Source organism: Sphaerodactylus townsendi, linkage group LG07 (genome assembly GCF_021028975.2).
Source record: "Sphaerodactylus townsendi isolate TG3544 linkage group LG07, MPM_Stown_v2.3, whole genome shotgun sequence".
NCBI lineage: Eukaryota > Metazoa > Chordata > Lepidosauria > Squamata > Sphaerodactylidae > Sphaerodactylus > Sphaerodactylus townsendi.
In genome coordinates, this window is record NC_059431.1 from 65,388,385 (window position 1) to 65,401,810 (window position 13,426).

Here is a 13,426-nt window from a genome sequence, read left to right on the forward strand (position 1 = left end):
AACATATGAAGAGATTTCCAGAATATGAAGAAATTCCCAGTAGTATTGAACTAATGATAACCTCATGATGTGTGTGTGTGTGGGGGGGGGGGGAGGTGGAGATCATAAATGGCATCGTGAGATTCAGTGTGGTGTAGTGTTTAGAGTTTTGGTCTAGAATAGGAGAGATCCCCAGTTTTAATCTCCACTGTTCCCTAGAAGCTTGCTGAATGTCTTTGGATCAGTCACATACCCTTGGCCTAACCTACCTCACAGGGTTGTTGTGAGGATAAAATGAAGAAAAAGAGAAGTCATTTTGGGTTCTTGTTTGGAAGGAAAGTGGGATATAAATGAAGTGACTACAAAATACAAATAGTGGTTTGAAAATCAGTTGATGGGATCTTATGTATGTGTATGTGAACAACTTCTATATTGGCAGAGGTATGATAAACTATAGCTCCTAGCCCTGAATGACTACAAAGAAAGCTGACAGAAGAAGAATAGAAGCATTCGAGTTGTGGTGTTGGCGAAAGCTACTGCACATACCATGGACAACTAGGGTGACAAACATAGAAGTCTTGAGCCACATAAAACCAGACACATCACTAGAAGGGAAAATAACCAGGCTTACATACTTTGGTCTTGTGATGCGATCAAACTCGCTAGAAAAATCTATGATGCTCGGACTTGTCAATGGCGGGAGAAGACCTGGACACCAAAGAATACGATGGCTAGATACCATAAAAATTGATACAGGCATGAACATCAACCAGCTGAAGGAAGCAGTACTTAATAGAAAAATATGGAAAGAGCTTGCATATTGGGTCGCCAAGGGTCGGGAACGACTGAATGGATAAGATCATCATCATCATCACCTGAGTCCAAGAGCACCCCCAACTTAGAAATAAAGCCTTTAAAAGTCCTACGTTGTTTTCTCCTGTTGCCCAATGTGGTAGTATTTTGGGTAGACATTAAAGTCTGGCGTGTTGATGGACCCCTCTTTTGCTCTATTAATTCAGTAGATTAATGAGCCTGAGATGCTCACAAACTACACCAAGAACTACTCCTGTGATTGCTTACTTTTGTTGACCAAGAACAACCTCTTTCTCATACTGAAAAAACTAGTCCTTCACTTTCTCCCTTCCTCTTTCAGATCCAAGTTCAGGTTCTGCACAGAGCCTACTGATGTTTTTGACTTCCCAAAACAGTTGCCCTGATTGGAATAAAAATGTAGGACCTAAGTTGGAAATATTGTCAGTGAGCTGCATCCCAAAACACCAAGACTTTATTAAAGCATACTGTTTTCTGTGGCTTGCACTGAAGAGAGAAGTTAACTTAGATTCTCATCCAACCAGTTTTCTTTAAAAAATTATTTTCTGAGTAGTGGAATCATCACTGGCTGTTGTGGGTTTTCTTGGCAGCACATCTGTGTTCTCGTAGTTTCTGCTCCTATTGTTTTGCCAGCATCCATGGCTGGCATCTTCAGAGGAATGTCACAATAAGATGTGTTTCTCTCTGTGGCACAGTGTGAAGTGTGGTGGAGCATGTGGTGTGGTGGGATATTCCTAAAGATTGGAATATGGGGGAGGGTTTTTTGGAAGAGGAGACACCTCAGCAAAGTATAATACCATAGAGTCCACTGTCCAAAGCAGCCATATGCTGCAGATGAATTGATGGCTGTAATCTGGAGATCAATTGTAATTCCCGGAGATTTCCAGGCCCCACAAGAAGACTATATACAGTCCACTCTACCTTCTCATTCTGTTACAAGTATAAGGCATACCCTTATTCTCAAAGCATGTGTATAATGTACAATACCTTCTGCTGTTCTCAGAATTTCTACCAGAGTAATTTCAAGAAGATTTAATCTGGACTTCTTCCTGAGAAAGCAAGCACAGATCAGAATGCAGAGAGAAGGGCACCCCTTTAAAGATGTGAATACTCAGGAGTGTTTTCATTATCATCTGCGTGTCTTCTTCTAAATGTTAAAAAATGATACCCCAGCTTTGCTTCTGTCTTTGGTGCATAAAGATAGTGTGCCCTGTTTCATTGTAGGATTACCTGTGCAGGATTTTCTACCTGCCCGACTAATTTAGCTGCTCTAGATTCTAGAATCTAATCTGATTGATATTTATAACATACTGGTCACCATAGCATCCAAGCACAGGCAAACAGTTGTGAATAGTCAAATAAAACGCAATTCATCCTTATAGCAGCATTAAAAGAAATCCACTTATTCATCACAAATGCTTTTTCTCATTTCCAACCCCTCTTCCAGGATACAACAGACTACGTTGCATACGTAGCCAAGGACCCTGTTAATCGCAGAGGTAAAGTTCAGCTTTACATTATTTTTTCAATGTCTTGGGTTTTTTACAAGGTGGCTTTTAATTGTAAGTCACCTCCAGAAGGATTCTGAAGAGACGATCTAGTAATATTATCAACATATAAATAGACAGCACTTTCCTCCTTTTGAAAATATAAATTGCTTAGATTATGTTACCTCTGTTCTTTATTAATATAATGATATATATGTATATAATACTTTATTTGGCTGCTTGCTAATATTTGTATCTCACAAACCTCCATTTCAAAAAGCTCAGACCAGCATTTTAGGAAATAGGTGAGGCAGAAAGGCAGTAACTACTCAGCCCACCTACACCCTACATGGGCAAAAGCCAATGAGGTTGACAGTGAGCAAAAGGTGATGCTGCAAGTTAATTTCCACCAACTTGCATGGTATTGCTCTTGTCATATCTGACGTTCAGCTTTGTTGCAGAACAACCAAGGGTCCTTAGTTTCTGATCAGTGGGTCCAGCACTTTGCTGCCCAATGTAAATAAACATGAGTTCATTGTCACTTCTCAGCCTTCAGCTGGGAAGGCTGTCAAGACATCAGAGCAGCTCTAGTGTTAAAGGTAGCCAGAGTGGCCATGACACTTTTTAACTATCCTGCTTCATTATCTACACAGCCCACTGACTGAAGACATGCTAGAGTTAGGAACAGTTCAATCTAAATCTAGAAGTCTTTACTTCCTATCACACACACTGTCTTCTATCTCAGAAGTCCACACTGTCTAATAAATAATAATAAGCCTAGTCAGGGTTTTTTTTTTAAATGCTTGAAGTTGTTCAAATTACACAAGTAAAAATAATGTTAGGCATATTTTAGGGATGAACAATAGAGTTCTGTTTTTCTTTTTAGTTCTGTTTTTTGGGTAAAAAAAGAATGGCTTGTACATGTCCTTTTGCAAAATGTGTATATTTTTTAACGCAGCAAGTAGCTGTGCTCATGAAAAAGTCTGGCTTAGGCCAGACTCTAAGACAGCAACTTAGGCCAGCAACTAAGCCAGCAACTGAAATGACTAACAGTGCCATCTTAGGCAGAATTACACCCTTCTCAGCCTGCTTATTTCAATGGACTTGGAAGGTTGTAACTCTGCTTAGGATGGCATTAAATGGGACCCACACTGCTTGCTGGGAGCTCTCACGATGCAAGGCTACCTTTTGCAGAGTTATTTTCCATTGCTAGAGATATTAGCCAGGAAATATAATTTTTTTTAAAAAATCACGATTATGTTGGATAATACTGACCAGTAAAATCAGATTGCCAGATCAGGTTCAGAACTGTTATGATGGAAGGCAGGTGAGCCAATGATTTCAGCAGAATTCTTCCCTATATAATTCACATGACTTGATAGCTCTCCTGAAAAAAAACCAAAATTCCACCTACCAGTTCTGCGACTTATACACTCCATACTTTTATCATGTTTACAAAATGTAAAATAAGGGGTGTTGAAATCACCGATGATTTATTCTTGAATATTTGCTTTCTCCTCCCACTACTTTTAGCATGTCATATCTTGGAATGCTGTGATGGTCTGGCCCAGGATATAATCAGCACTATAGGGCAAGCATTTGAACTCCGTTTTAAGCAGTATTTGCAGTGCCCTTCAAAGATTCCTGCTCTTCATGATAGGTGAGTGACACAGTGGAAGAATGCTTTCTAGTGGAAGTGCTGTTTCCTTTAATGCATACGCTGTTTCCTCAATAAATTGGTGAAATAAATGATAACTCGATTTGCAAGAGAACAACCGGCTGTAAAAATTTAAAGTCAATTCTTAGAAAATCTAGTCTATTCATCAGGACTACAATAATATGTTTGGAAGCTAATGTTTGCTGGCTCCAAACTACCATTATCTAAAACAGGAAATACAGTAGCGATCAAAGCTATTTCATTGCCGAGCACCAATTCTATCTCTATGCATATGAGAGGAAGAAGCAGATTCTCTACAATGAATTGGGTCTATGGCAACATTTTGGAGCAATTAAAAGGTATATTTGCAAGATCCTGAAAAATTAGATCCCTCCCTGTAGGCAATCCTACTATGGCACTGTTGGAATCAATATATCTTGTATAATCTTTGAAAACCAGTTATGAAATATATTGTGAAAATGCCTGATATCAGGATGCAGAAATATGCATGTGTCTGAGATATATGAGTAGAAAATAGTGCACTGGAATAGTTACTACTATTGTGTAGTTACAAGTAGTGTCCATTATGTTAATCCTAAGGACACATAGACCAACTCGAAATCTATTGACCCAAATCAAGTAGCCTTACAAAGTTTTGGATCAGACTGATATGTGAGGTTGATCTAACAAAGAAGATTAACAATTCAGGAACCGAATATATTTGGCACAGTTTGGATGTTCTTGTGGCATGGTAAATCTGGGAAGCCAAGAAGCAAAATAGCAGAGCTTTTTTCTTACAGGATGCAAAGTTTGGATGAACTTTGGTTGGAAGAAGATGGAGAGGCAACAGAACACCCTTATTATAACAGCATTCCAAACAAAATGCCTCCCACTGGAGGCATGGTTGATGTGAGGCTCAAAGCCATGCTCCCTTCTGTTTCAGATGAACTTCAGGTAAGGAATCTAATCCTTGCTTTGTTTTCTCATCTCTTATTTTAATAGAGTGAAATAGCTAGAAGAAATTATGAGGGGAATATTTCTTGATTTATTTATAGAAAAGAAAACTATCAGAGAGCCCTTTTAGGTGTGATTTAGAGATTTTGAATAAGTCTTCATCCTGTAAATGATGGAAGAGAGATTCTGCAGCTTTCCTACCTTCAAGGCTCCTGGACATGAAACTCTTGAAAAAAAATACATGCATAAAATCCAGTGTGCAGATGATAGTGTGATCAATAGTGAGATCAATATTCTAGAAAAGTATCTAGGAATTGGTAGTGTAGCTTGGGCCCACTCGTGTTGTATGTTATTATGAACATTGTGATGATACATTACATTCATGTAACATGTATTACTTCTTGGAGTCTCAATGACAGGACAGGCAGGGCAGAGAAAATGGAGTCTTGTTTTCCACTGAACCCCCAAATTGTTTTTCAACTTCTCTAAGGCCCCTTCCGCACACACAAAATAATGCATTTTCAAACCACTTTCACAACTGTTTGCAAGTGGATTTTGCTATTCCGCACAGCTTCAAAGAGCACTGAAAGCAGTTTGAAAGTGCATTATTCTGCATGTGCGGAATGAGCCTAAGATTTGAAACAGGTTCTGGTATGAGGTCCCAATAGGTCGTCACAGGTCCCAATAAAGAGCCTCACAGTAAAAATGGTATGCATACGCAAGAGATATATTGGCAGCTTTGGTGCTAAAAGTGCTTGCAGTTTATTGGCCTGAAAGATTTCAGAAATGTTTGTGTCTAGAAATTGGTCTTGGGCCATTTAAAAACTTGTCTTGATAAATATTCTCCTTTACAAGTAAATCATAGAAATTAGGATGTATTTATGTCATTTGTCAGAACAGATCCATTAGTTGAGGTGTACAAGTTACACATGGGCATTTTTTGACATTGCCCTTGTAAAATAAGAATATGGGTTGAATCCAGTCTAATTTTCCCAATGGCAGTATGGAACTTTCCTGCTTCCCCACTCATGCTGCAGACCACTGATCTCCACAACGTGCTGCTCCTAGTTGACTGGGAATCCTGAGACATGAGAAGAGGAGGGTCTGCAACAGGAAGGGGGAGTTGGGGGAAATGGCCAATTTAGTCTGGACTGAACTCTGTGAGAAGAGTCCTGATTAATGTTAATTGTTGACTTTCACTCAGTTTCTCACTTTTGTCAGATCTATTATATGTAAGAATTAAACTACTGAAAAAGTAGGTAGACTCAGCTAAAAGTGTACAAGTTCCAACTCTGTTTGCAGAAATGCTGGGATAAGCCTTGATCCTTTTCTGGTCACAGGTAGCTGTTATTTCATTGCAAAGCTAAGGTGGCTGTTATTTCACTGTGAAGCAGAATCATCATCATAGAAGACAAAATGCCTGAACAGTCCCAATACTGTCACCAGTTATTATCATATCATGGGGAAGATACATGGATTTATGCAATTTTATTTTGCATAAAAATACTATTGGAATTATTAGGCTGTCAAGTTTATTCCGGGAAAGGATGACTGACCTGGAGGAGTTCATGTTATAGATGTAATATACCTACTTTGTCATTTAGAATTACAGGGGTTAATAATACAGGAAAGGAGTGCAATTTCTCTGAAGGTCATCATTACTCTCATCCTCCTATGCAAACTCATTCATAAAAGAATGCTCAATCATAGTGTCATACGAATGAACGAAGACTGGGTATGGGTAGAATTGCATCTGGACCAATCATAAAACAGACCCACTGAAAATGCATTACAGTTTTTAAAAGTAGAGTTTGCATGAAGAATATTTTTACTACCACCTTAGTCTGCGTCTGCAATGGGAAGTGAGCAAATATACTACCAGAGCCATCACATAAGAAACACATTTGGCGAGGATTCACAACCAGGACCCAGCAGGCAAGGTAAGCGGGGTTCTAAAACTGATTATGTAAAGGGTGTCAAAATTGCATCTGGAGTTATAGCAATTATCAATTATCAGAGGGACAGAGGGGAGGAGACGGGGGCTGGACCAAACAAGGACAGTAGTGCCAACTGGAGCAGGATCTTTTAAAAATTCCCACTGTCCTGTTCACATAGTCTGCAGACTTACTTGGACTGTGAGATTTGCAAAAGATGATACTGAACATGGTTTGGAAAGATCAGAGAAATGCAGGGAGAAACTTAATAAGTGAATGATTAGAGGACAACATTCTGTGCATATTCCAAAAACAAAAAACAAAAACCCAAAGCCAAATCAGATCAAAACTTCTTGTCTTTATCTTATTGCCTTTATCTTTCTCCAGTTGTTGTGTGTCTCTGTGTCTCTCTGTGTGTTAAGTGTCATGAATTTGCCTCTGACTTATGGTGACCCTATGAATTAATGATCTGCTAAATGACCTATCGCTAATATCCTTGCCCACGTTTGCAAACTGAGGGCTGTGAGTCACTTTATTGAGACTATTCATCTCATGATGGGTCTTCCTTTTTTCCTACTGTCTTCAACTTTTCTTAGCACTTTTGTCTTTTCCATTTACTGTTATTTTCTCCCAATAAGAACAAAGTACAACAGTCTCAATTTGGCAATATTAGCTTCTGGGAAGAGTTCAGGATTGTAGTGTGCTAAATTGAGACAAAAAGATGTGTTCATGCTCACAGGGTCTTTGGACATCTACAACATGCCTGAAGGAAAGTCTAATGTAACACCACCAGGAGAGATGCCAACCTATGTGAATTCTCAGCATATAAATATGGAAATTCTGCAAGCGCTTCAAGCAGATGCTGAAAATCTATTTAGTAGAGCAACCAAAGACAGCAGTCCAGGACAAGATCTTTTTGACATGAGTAAGTTATTTTGAAAATGATAGCTTAAAATCCTACAAAATTAATTGCATCTAACTGGAAATGTTGTTTTAGTGATCATGATTTAATGTGATGGTTTTATTGGTTGTACACCGCCCAGAGCCCTTTGGGGATGGGGCGGTATATTAAATCTGATATATATAAATCTTATATATTAAAATCTAAAATTATATATTAAAATCTATATTAAAATTAAATCTTATATATATATTATAACGGCATGTAGCAATTTATATATATATATGCCATTATAATAAATAATGCTACATGCCATTATAATAAATAATTCATTACTCACTAGTAATGAGCATCACAACTTCCTTCCTCAGCCTCTGCCATTGTGTATGTGTGTTTGTGTGCATAAAGTGCTGCCAAGTCACAGCCAAACTGATGAGTAGTGATGGGGGAGGGCTCCTAATTTCTTGGGGTAGAGGGACAAAGGCTTTCCCTAGTGCATACTAACCTTGTCGCCTGCTACAGCAGCAGCAGACAAACGAATACAATATCACCATCATGAAATTGTCTTTAGATAGCATAAGAACATAAGTATACCCTACTGGATTATAACAGTGGTCCATCTAGTCCAGCACACAGCCAGGTAGTTGTCCTGGAGGGCCAAACAAACAGGGCAAAGAGACTGAGGCCCTCCCATGCATCTTCTCCCACTAGTGGTATGTAGAGCTTATGTATATAAAGGTTGCCTTCAGTCTGATAGGGTGGGACTTCTAAGTACCTTTTCTCTGTGTGCCCCAGCTGCAGTAGCTGGAAGACAAAACTACAAGTAGAGAGGACTTCATGGCAGTGACATAGGTATAGATTTTTAATGGGGGGGTTGGGGGGCCACACCCCACCCACCCTTGGGGGCATGGCCACGCCTCCCAAAGCCCCACCCCGGCCTCAGTGCTTATAAAAGCAGCTCTCCGAGGCCAGGAGTGGCAGACTCCCCTCCCCCCCACTGGCTGGGCTCCCAGCTGGCAACCGGCAGTCCCTTCGCCCTCCCCTCCAGGCAGAGGTGTAGCTAGGGAAAATAGAGTCTGGTGCAAAATCTGAGTTTTGCTCCCCCCCCCCCATGAGCGACCGCTGTGATGCTGGAATCCACCCCCAAACAGCATCACCTTCAATGGTGTTTAAACTAGGAAGCCCAGATTCTCCTTTTAAATCCACCTTAAAGGGAGAAGCTGGGGTTCTCCCCCACCCTGAAACGGCATCACTTTCAATGTTTAAATTGGGGACCTCACATTCTCCCTTTAAATCCATACCAAAGGGAGTGAATTTAAAAGGAGAATCTGGGGAAATTTGGAGGATGCCTGCTGTCAGGGATGCAATTGTTAAGCTAGCAGCACCAAATGTTCAGGGTATCTTTATGAGACTCTTCTGATGATACCACCCAGGTTTGGGGAAGTTTGGTTGAGGGAGTCCAAAGTTATGGACCCTCAAAGGTGTAGCCCCCATCTATTAGCTCCCTTTGGAAACAATGGATGGGGCACCCCCTTTGGGTGTCCATAACGTTGGACCCCCTGAACCAAACCTCACCAAACCTGGGTGGTATCATGAGGAGAGTCTCTTAAAGATACCCTGACATTTTGGTGCTGCTAGCCTAAAACTGTGCCCCCTGCAGGCCAAAAACAAAAAACACTAAAAATACAAAAAATACCAAATGGGGAGCAGAGCTTCGGGCATGTAATGGGGGGGGGGGATTTGAAGCCGAGAACCACCCCTTACCTACATCCTTGCTTCATGGAATGAATCTTTGCAGATTCCTCCTTTTCCCTGTAGCTCCTTAGAATTCTGCAATGTTGCTCATGAAGATCAGGGAAGACGATATAATGCATTAATTACTAGTATTGAGCAACACAGCTTCCTTCCTCAGCCTCTGCCATTGTGTATGTGTGTTTGTGTACATAAAGTGCTGCCAAGTTACAGCCAAATTATTGCAGTCCATTAGGGTTTTCCAGACAAAAGATGGACAGTGGTGGTTTGCCAGTGTTTTTCCTCTGCGTAGTGACCACGGTATTCCTTGAAGGTCTTTCATCCAAGTGCTAACCCAGGCCAATACTGCTTAACTTCTGAGATCTGATGAGATCAGGCTAGTGCTAGCCCATAAGACACACACTCCGATGGGTAGGGTGAAACCGTGATGAAAAGGTGCTGTTTCTTTTGAAACCTGGATGTATCCACATTTAATTTCTCAATGGGGATTCGCCCCAAGAGAGTCCCTTCTACTCTGCACATCTCTAAGGATAATTAAAAACAAAACATAGCAATTGATGACATAAAGAAGGAATCCACTGAGTTATGTGAACTAACCATTTATTGTCATCTCCCTTAGAACAAAACATCTAATATGTAAAAAACATTCTTTCAAGGTTCTAATTTTTTAGAACATTTTCACAGAAAAATGTTTTATAACTCTTTTTAATCACAGAAAGACCATTCTAAAGGAAAATATGCATCAAAAAGATTGTATATACTGGATTTCAGTTATGTCACATGGCTCTTCTCTCACTGCTTGTGTATGTTGAATCTACACTATCATTAGGCTCCTTTGAAGATGCTCTCAAGAACCAAACTCCTGGGCCCATTTTGAACAAGGCTACCTCAGTGGAATGTACCAGTCCTCTTCTGCCCAGAGCAGCTCACATGGCAATAGCAGGAGACCTGAGCTCAGAACCCTGGTACCAAGGGGAAATGAGCAGGAAAGAAGCAGAGCAGCTCTTAAAGAAATGTGGAGACTTTCTGGTTAGAAAAAGCACCTCCAATCCAGGATCCTATGTGCTAACTGGATTACACAATGGACAAGCCAAACATCTTCTCTTAGTGGATCCTGAAGGAACTGTAAGTTTTTAAAGAATGCTTTAAAGAAATCTTAGAATTGAAATCTGTTAGCATAGAAAGCAAATATATTCCTTCATACTGTTTCACTGTGATCATTGCCTGTGTAATGGGATATTCAGGTCAGTCTAGACAGAATTAGCTTCATTTCAAGAGAGAATAATATACAGCAGCTCCGTCCAAGCTGGAGGTGGTGGGCTGCCATGCCAGTGTAGAGCTGCCCTGCCACTCCCATAGAAGCTTCCCAGTGGTGTGGGAAAGCTCTCAACGTGCAAAAGCCTCCCCACCACTGAGAAGCCTCTGTGGTCTGCAGATTGGGGATTCAAACCAGATCCTAGTCCAATTCTCTAACCACTATAAATGCTACCTCTATAAGGCTATTATTGTGACAGTATCTCAGAAGTATCTGCCAAAGTCTATACCACCTCGTTCTGTTTAACAGAAGAACTTCTGCAGTGAAAATGAAGTTGTGATTTTAAAAACTGGGATTTAAAAATGAAACCTAAAATTTGTTTCTGGCCAATAGCCTGGGCTCAAAATCAGGTAACAGCCAAACCTTGGGAGAGGAATGGCTGCAACTCATGGAATGTACACTAGAGGGCAGTGAAAGACTATTTTGGTAATAATGTACTTCCCACTAAGCTAAATTAGTCTGTGGTTGCTTCTACTTGTGACAAGCCAAATACTTCATAAAGAGAAAAGTTGCATTTCAAACGTTTCTCTCTCTTTCCTCTGTGGGTCAAAAAGTGTTTAACTTTTAAAGCAAGGCTTTCTAATTCAGAATCTAAAATGTACAGTCAATGTACATGGCTCAGAATTCATTTGCCCAAAAAACATTTATGGTCAGTATTGTTTCAGAATACTACTTATTATAAAAGATTTGGATGGCTTTCCAAATGGTGTACATTTTTTAAAGTATATTCTGTTTCTTGTAGTAATAAAAGCTATTATTTAGGGACTGTTTGAGCATCAGGACTCCCTATTTTTTTTCAAATTGTGAAACCCCACCTTTTGGTAACAGGAAAGCTGATTCCCTCTCCCTACATTGGGGATGTGGAGAACTGGGGTCATACCAGAGGGTCTGTATCCTCGAAATTCACTCCCCCCCCCCCCAGTATCAGTATCCCTCTGATTCTTCATATGCTGACCACTACCTCCGGTACACCACAAGGGGCAGTGATGGACAGTCAAGTGTAGGCAAGGAAGTTGGGATAGTAGATCACACGAGATGTTACAGAAAAGACACCTGCAGTTCTGATTTCCCATGTTTCTGCTTTAGGTGCTCAAATATTGAACCAATTGCTCAGGAAATTGTATCTCTTTCAGCCCACATGGAGTCTCAGGCCAAAGTTGCTACCTTTGGTAAACATAAAAATCTTTCTCATAAACATAAAAAACATTTTTTTCTTTTTAGGTTCGGACCAAGGACCGTGTTTTTGACAGCATCAGCCATCTCATCAACCATCACCTTGAAAACAATTTGCCCATTGTCTCTTCTGGGAGTGAACTCTGCCTCCATCAGCCAGCAGAGAGAACACAGTGATGAGAAGAACAATGATTATCTCTGTTTAGCTACTACCAGAGAAGGCCTACAAACTTATTTCCATACTAAAAGATTTATCACCTGTTGTATTTTCTGTAGGTTAATGAAATACCATTTCACATAATACCAAGAAAAAGAAAATTCTTATTGCCCGCTAGGGTCAGTAAATCATGGCAAAACTGCTGGCACACTCTCCCCTTTTAAAATGACTTTAATAAAAACATTCTGATTCTTTAATATGAATATTGACCAAACACACACATTATGTATAAATATATAGATATTTATATTTTTAAAATCAGTCTGCTGTAAGTATAGAACAAAAATATTCTGCTCTGTGCTTTCTTAACTGAAGCAAAGATGCCAACTCTAATTGTTCAGATGACTGAATACATTTCAAAGATCTAATAAGCACAATGAGAAAGGAGTAAGCAGGCAACCTTTGATGATTAAATACCAGTTGAGAGAAAATTATTCTAAGAGATAGAATTTCTGCAGGGCAAGTTACTTTGAAGCAACTTTTGAAAACATTATTCACTGACTCTTAAATACAAAAGCATTTTCTCTTTCTGAATGTCCCACTGACATTCTTATATAATGCTACTCCAAATTGTTTATAACTTGCTTTGACTTTGACTTGTTGTGAACTCTTTGTGTATAAGGTAAATGCATCGATTTTTCTAATATATATCTTAAGATAAGCTTTGATTTATTAAACCAATGGTCGATATTAAGGTTCTTCTCATTAATTCACTTCTTTGCCAAAGGAATTTTGGTCATTCTTTTTTATTTGCTTATTATTTCATTTTTGATTCTGCCCTTTTTTCATGGAGCTCACACTTTGCTTGGAAACAACATCTATAGTAGTCTATGTACATTGATTCACTTACATTTTCATAGAGGCTTGTAAACTTATGAATACTATGGAGAGAGTGTAGATAGAATTTTTCATCCTCCTTTTTTATACAACAAGATCATGGATTACCCATTTAAGCAGTGGAGTTAGGATTATTTTTATTTATTTATTTATTTATTTTATTAAACTTCTATACCGCCCTTCTCCGAAGGGCTCAGGGTGGTGTCCAACAATTATATAAAAACAGTTAAAATCCATTCTACATTCATTTCAGTTAAAACCATATGTAAATTATAAAAATTTAAAAAAATTAAAAATTTAGATGCTGATTAAAATTGTTTCCCCTTCCCCATTCTTGCACCCACGGAGGCCAGATATTTGTCACAGAAGTGTGGCGTCATCCCGGCTGG

At 39.4% G+C, this 13,426-nt stretch overlaps 1 protein-coding gene across 4 annotated transcripts in view; it reads left to right on the top strand.

Annotated features, from left to right (window-relative positions):
• The window catches only part of SHC3 (SHC adaptor protein 3), a 46,927-nt gene extending 34,037 nt beyond the window's left edge, over window positions 1-12,890 (top strand). For all 4 annotated transcript variants that reach the window (XM_048504091.1, XM_048504092.1, XM_048504093.1 and 1 more), the window contains 7 exons: window positions 2,258-2,309; window positions 3,831-3,957; window positions 4,755-4,908; window positions 6,752-6,848; window positions 7,582-7,767; window positions 10,325-10,620; window positions 12,032-12,890. In XM_048504091.1, the coding sequence (XP_048360048.1) occupies window positions 2,258-2,309; window positions 3,831-3,957; window positions 4,755-4,908; window positions 6,752-6,848; window positions 7,582-7,767; window positions 10,325-10,620; window positions 12,032-12,160 (1,041 nt within the window). In that variant the 3' untranslated portion in view covers window positions 12,161-12,890. The remainder of the gene's footprint in view (window positions 1-2,257; window positions 2,310-3,830; window positions 3,958-4,754; window positions 4,909-6,751; window positions 6,849-7,581; window positions 7,768-10,324; window positions 10,621-12,031) is intronic.
• Window positions 12,891-13,426: the final 536 nt, after the last annotated feature.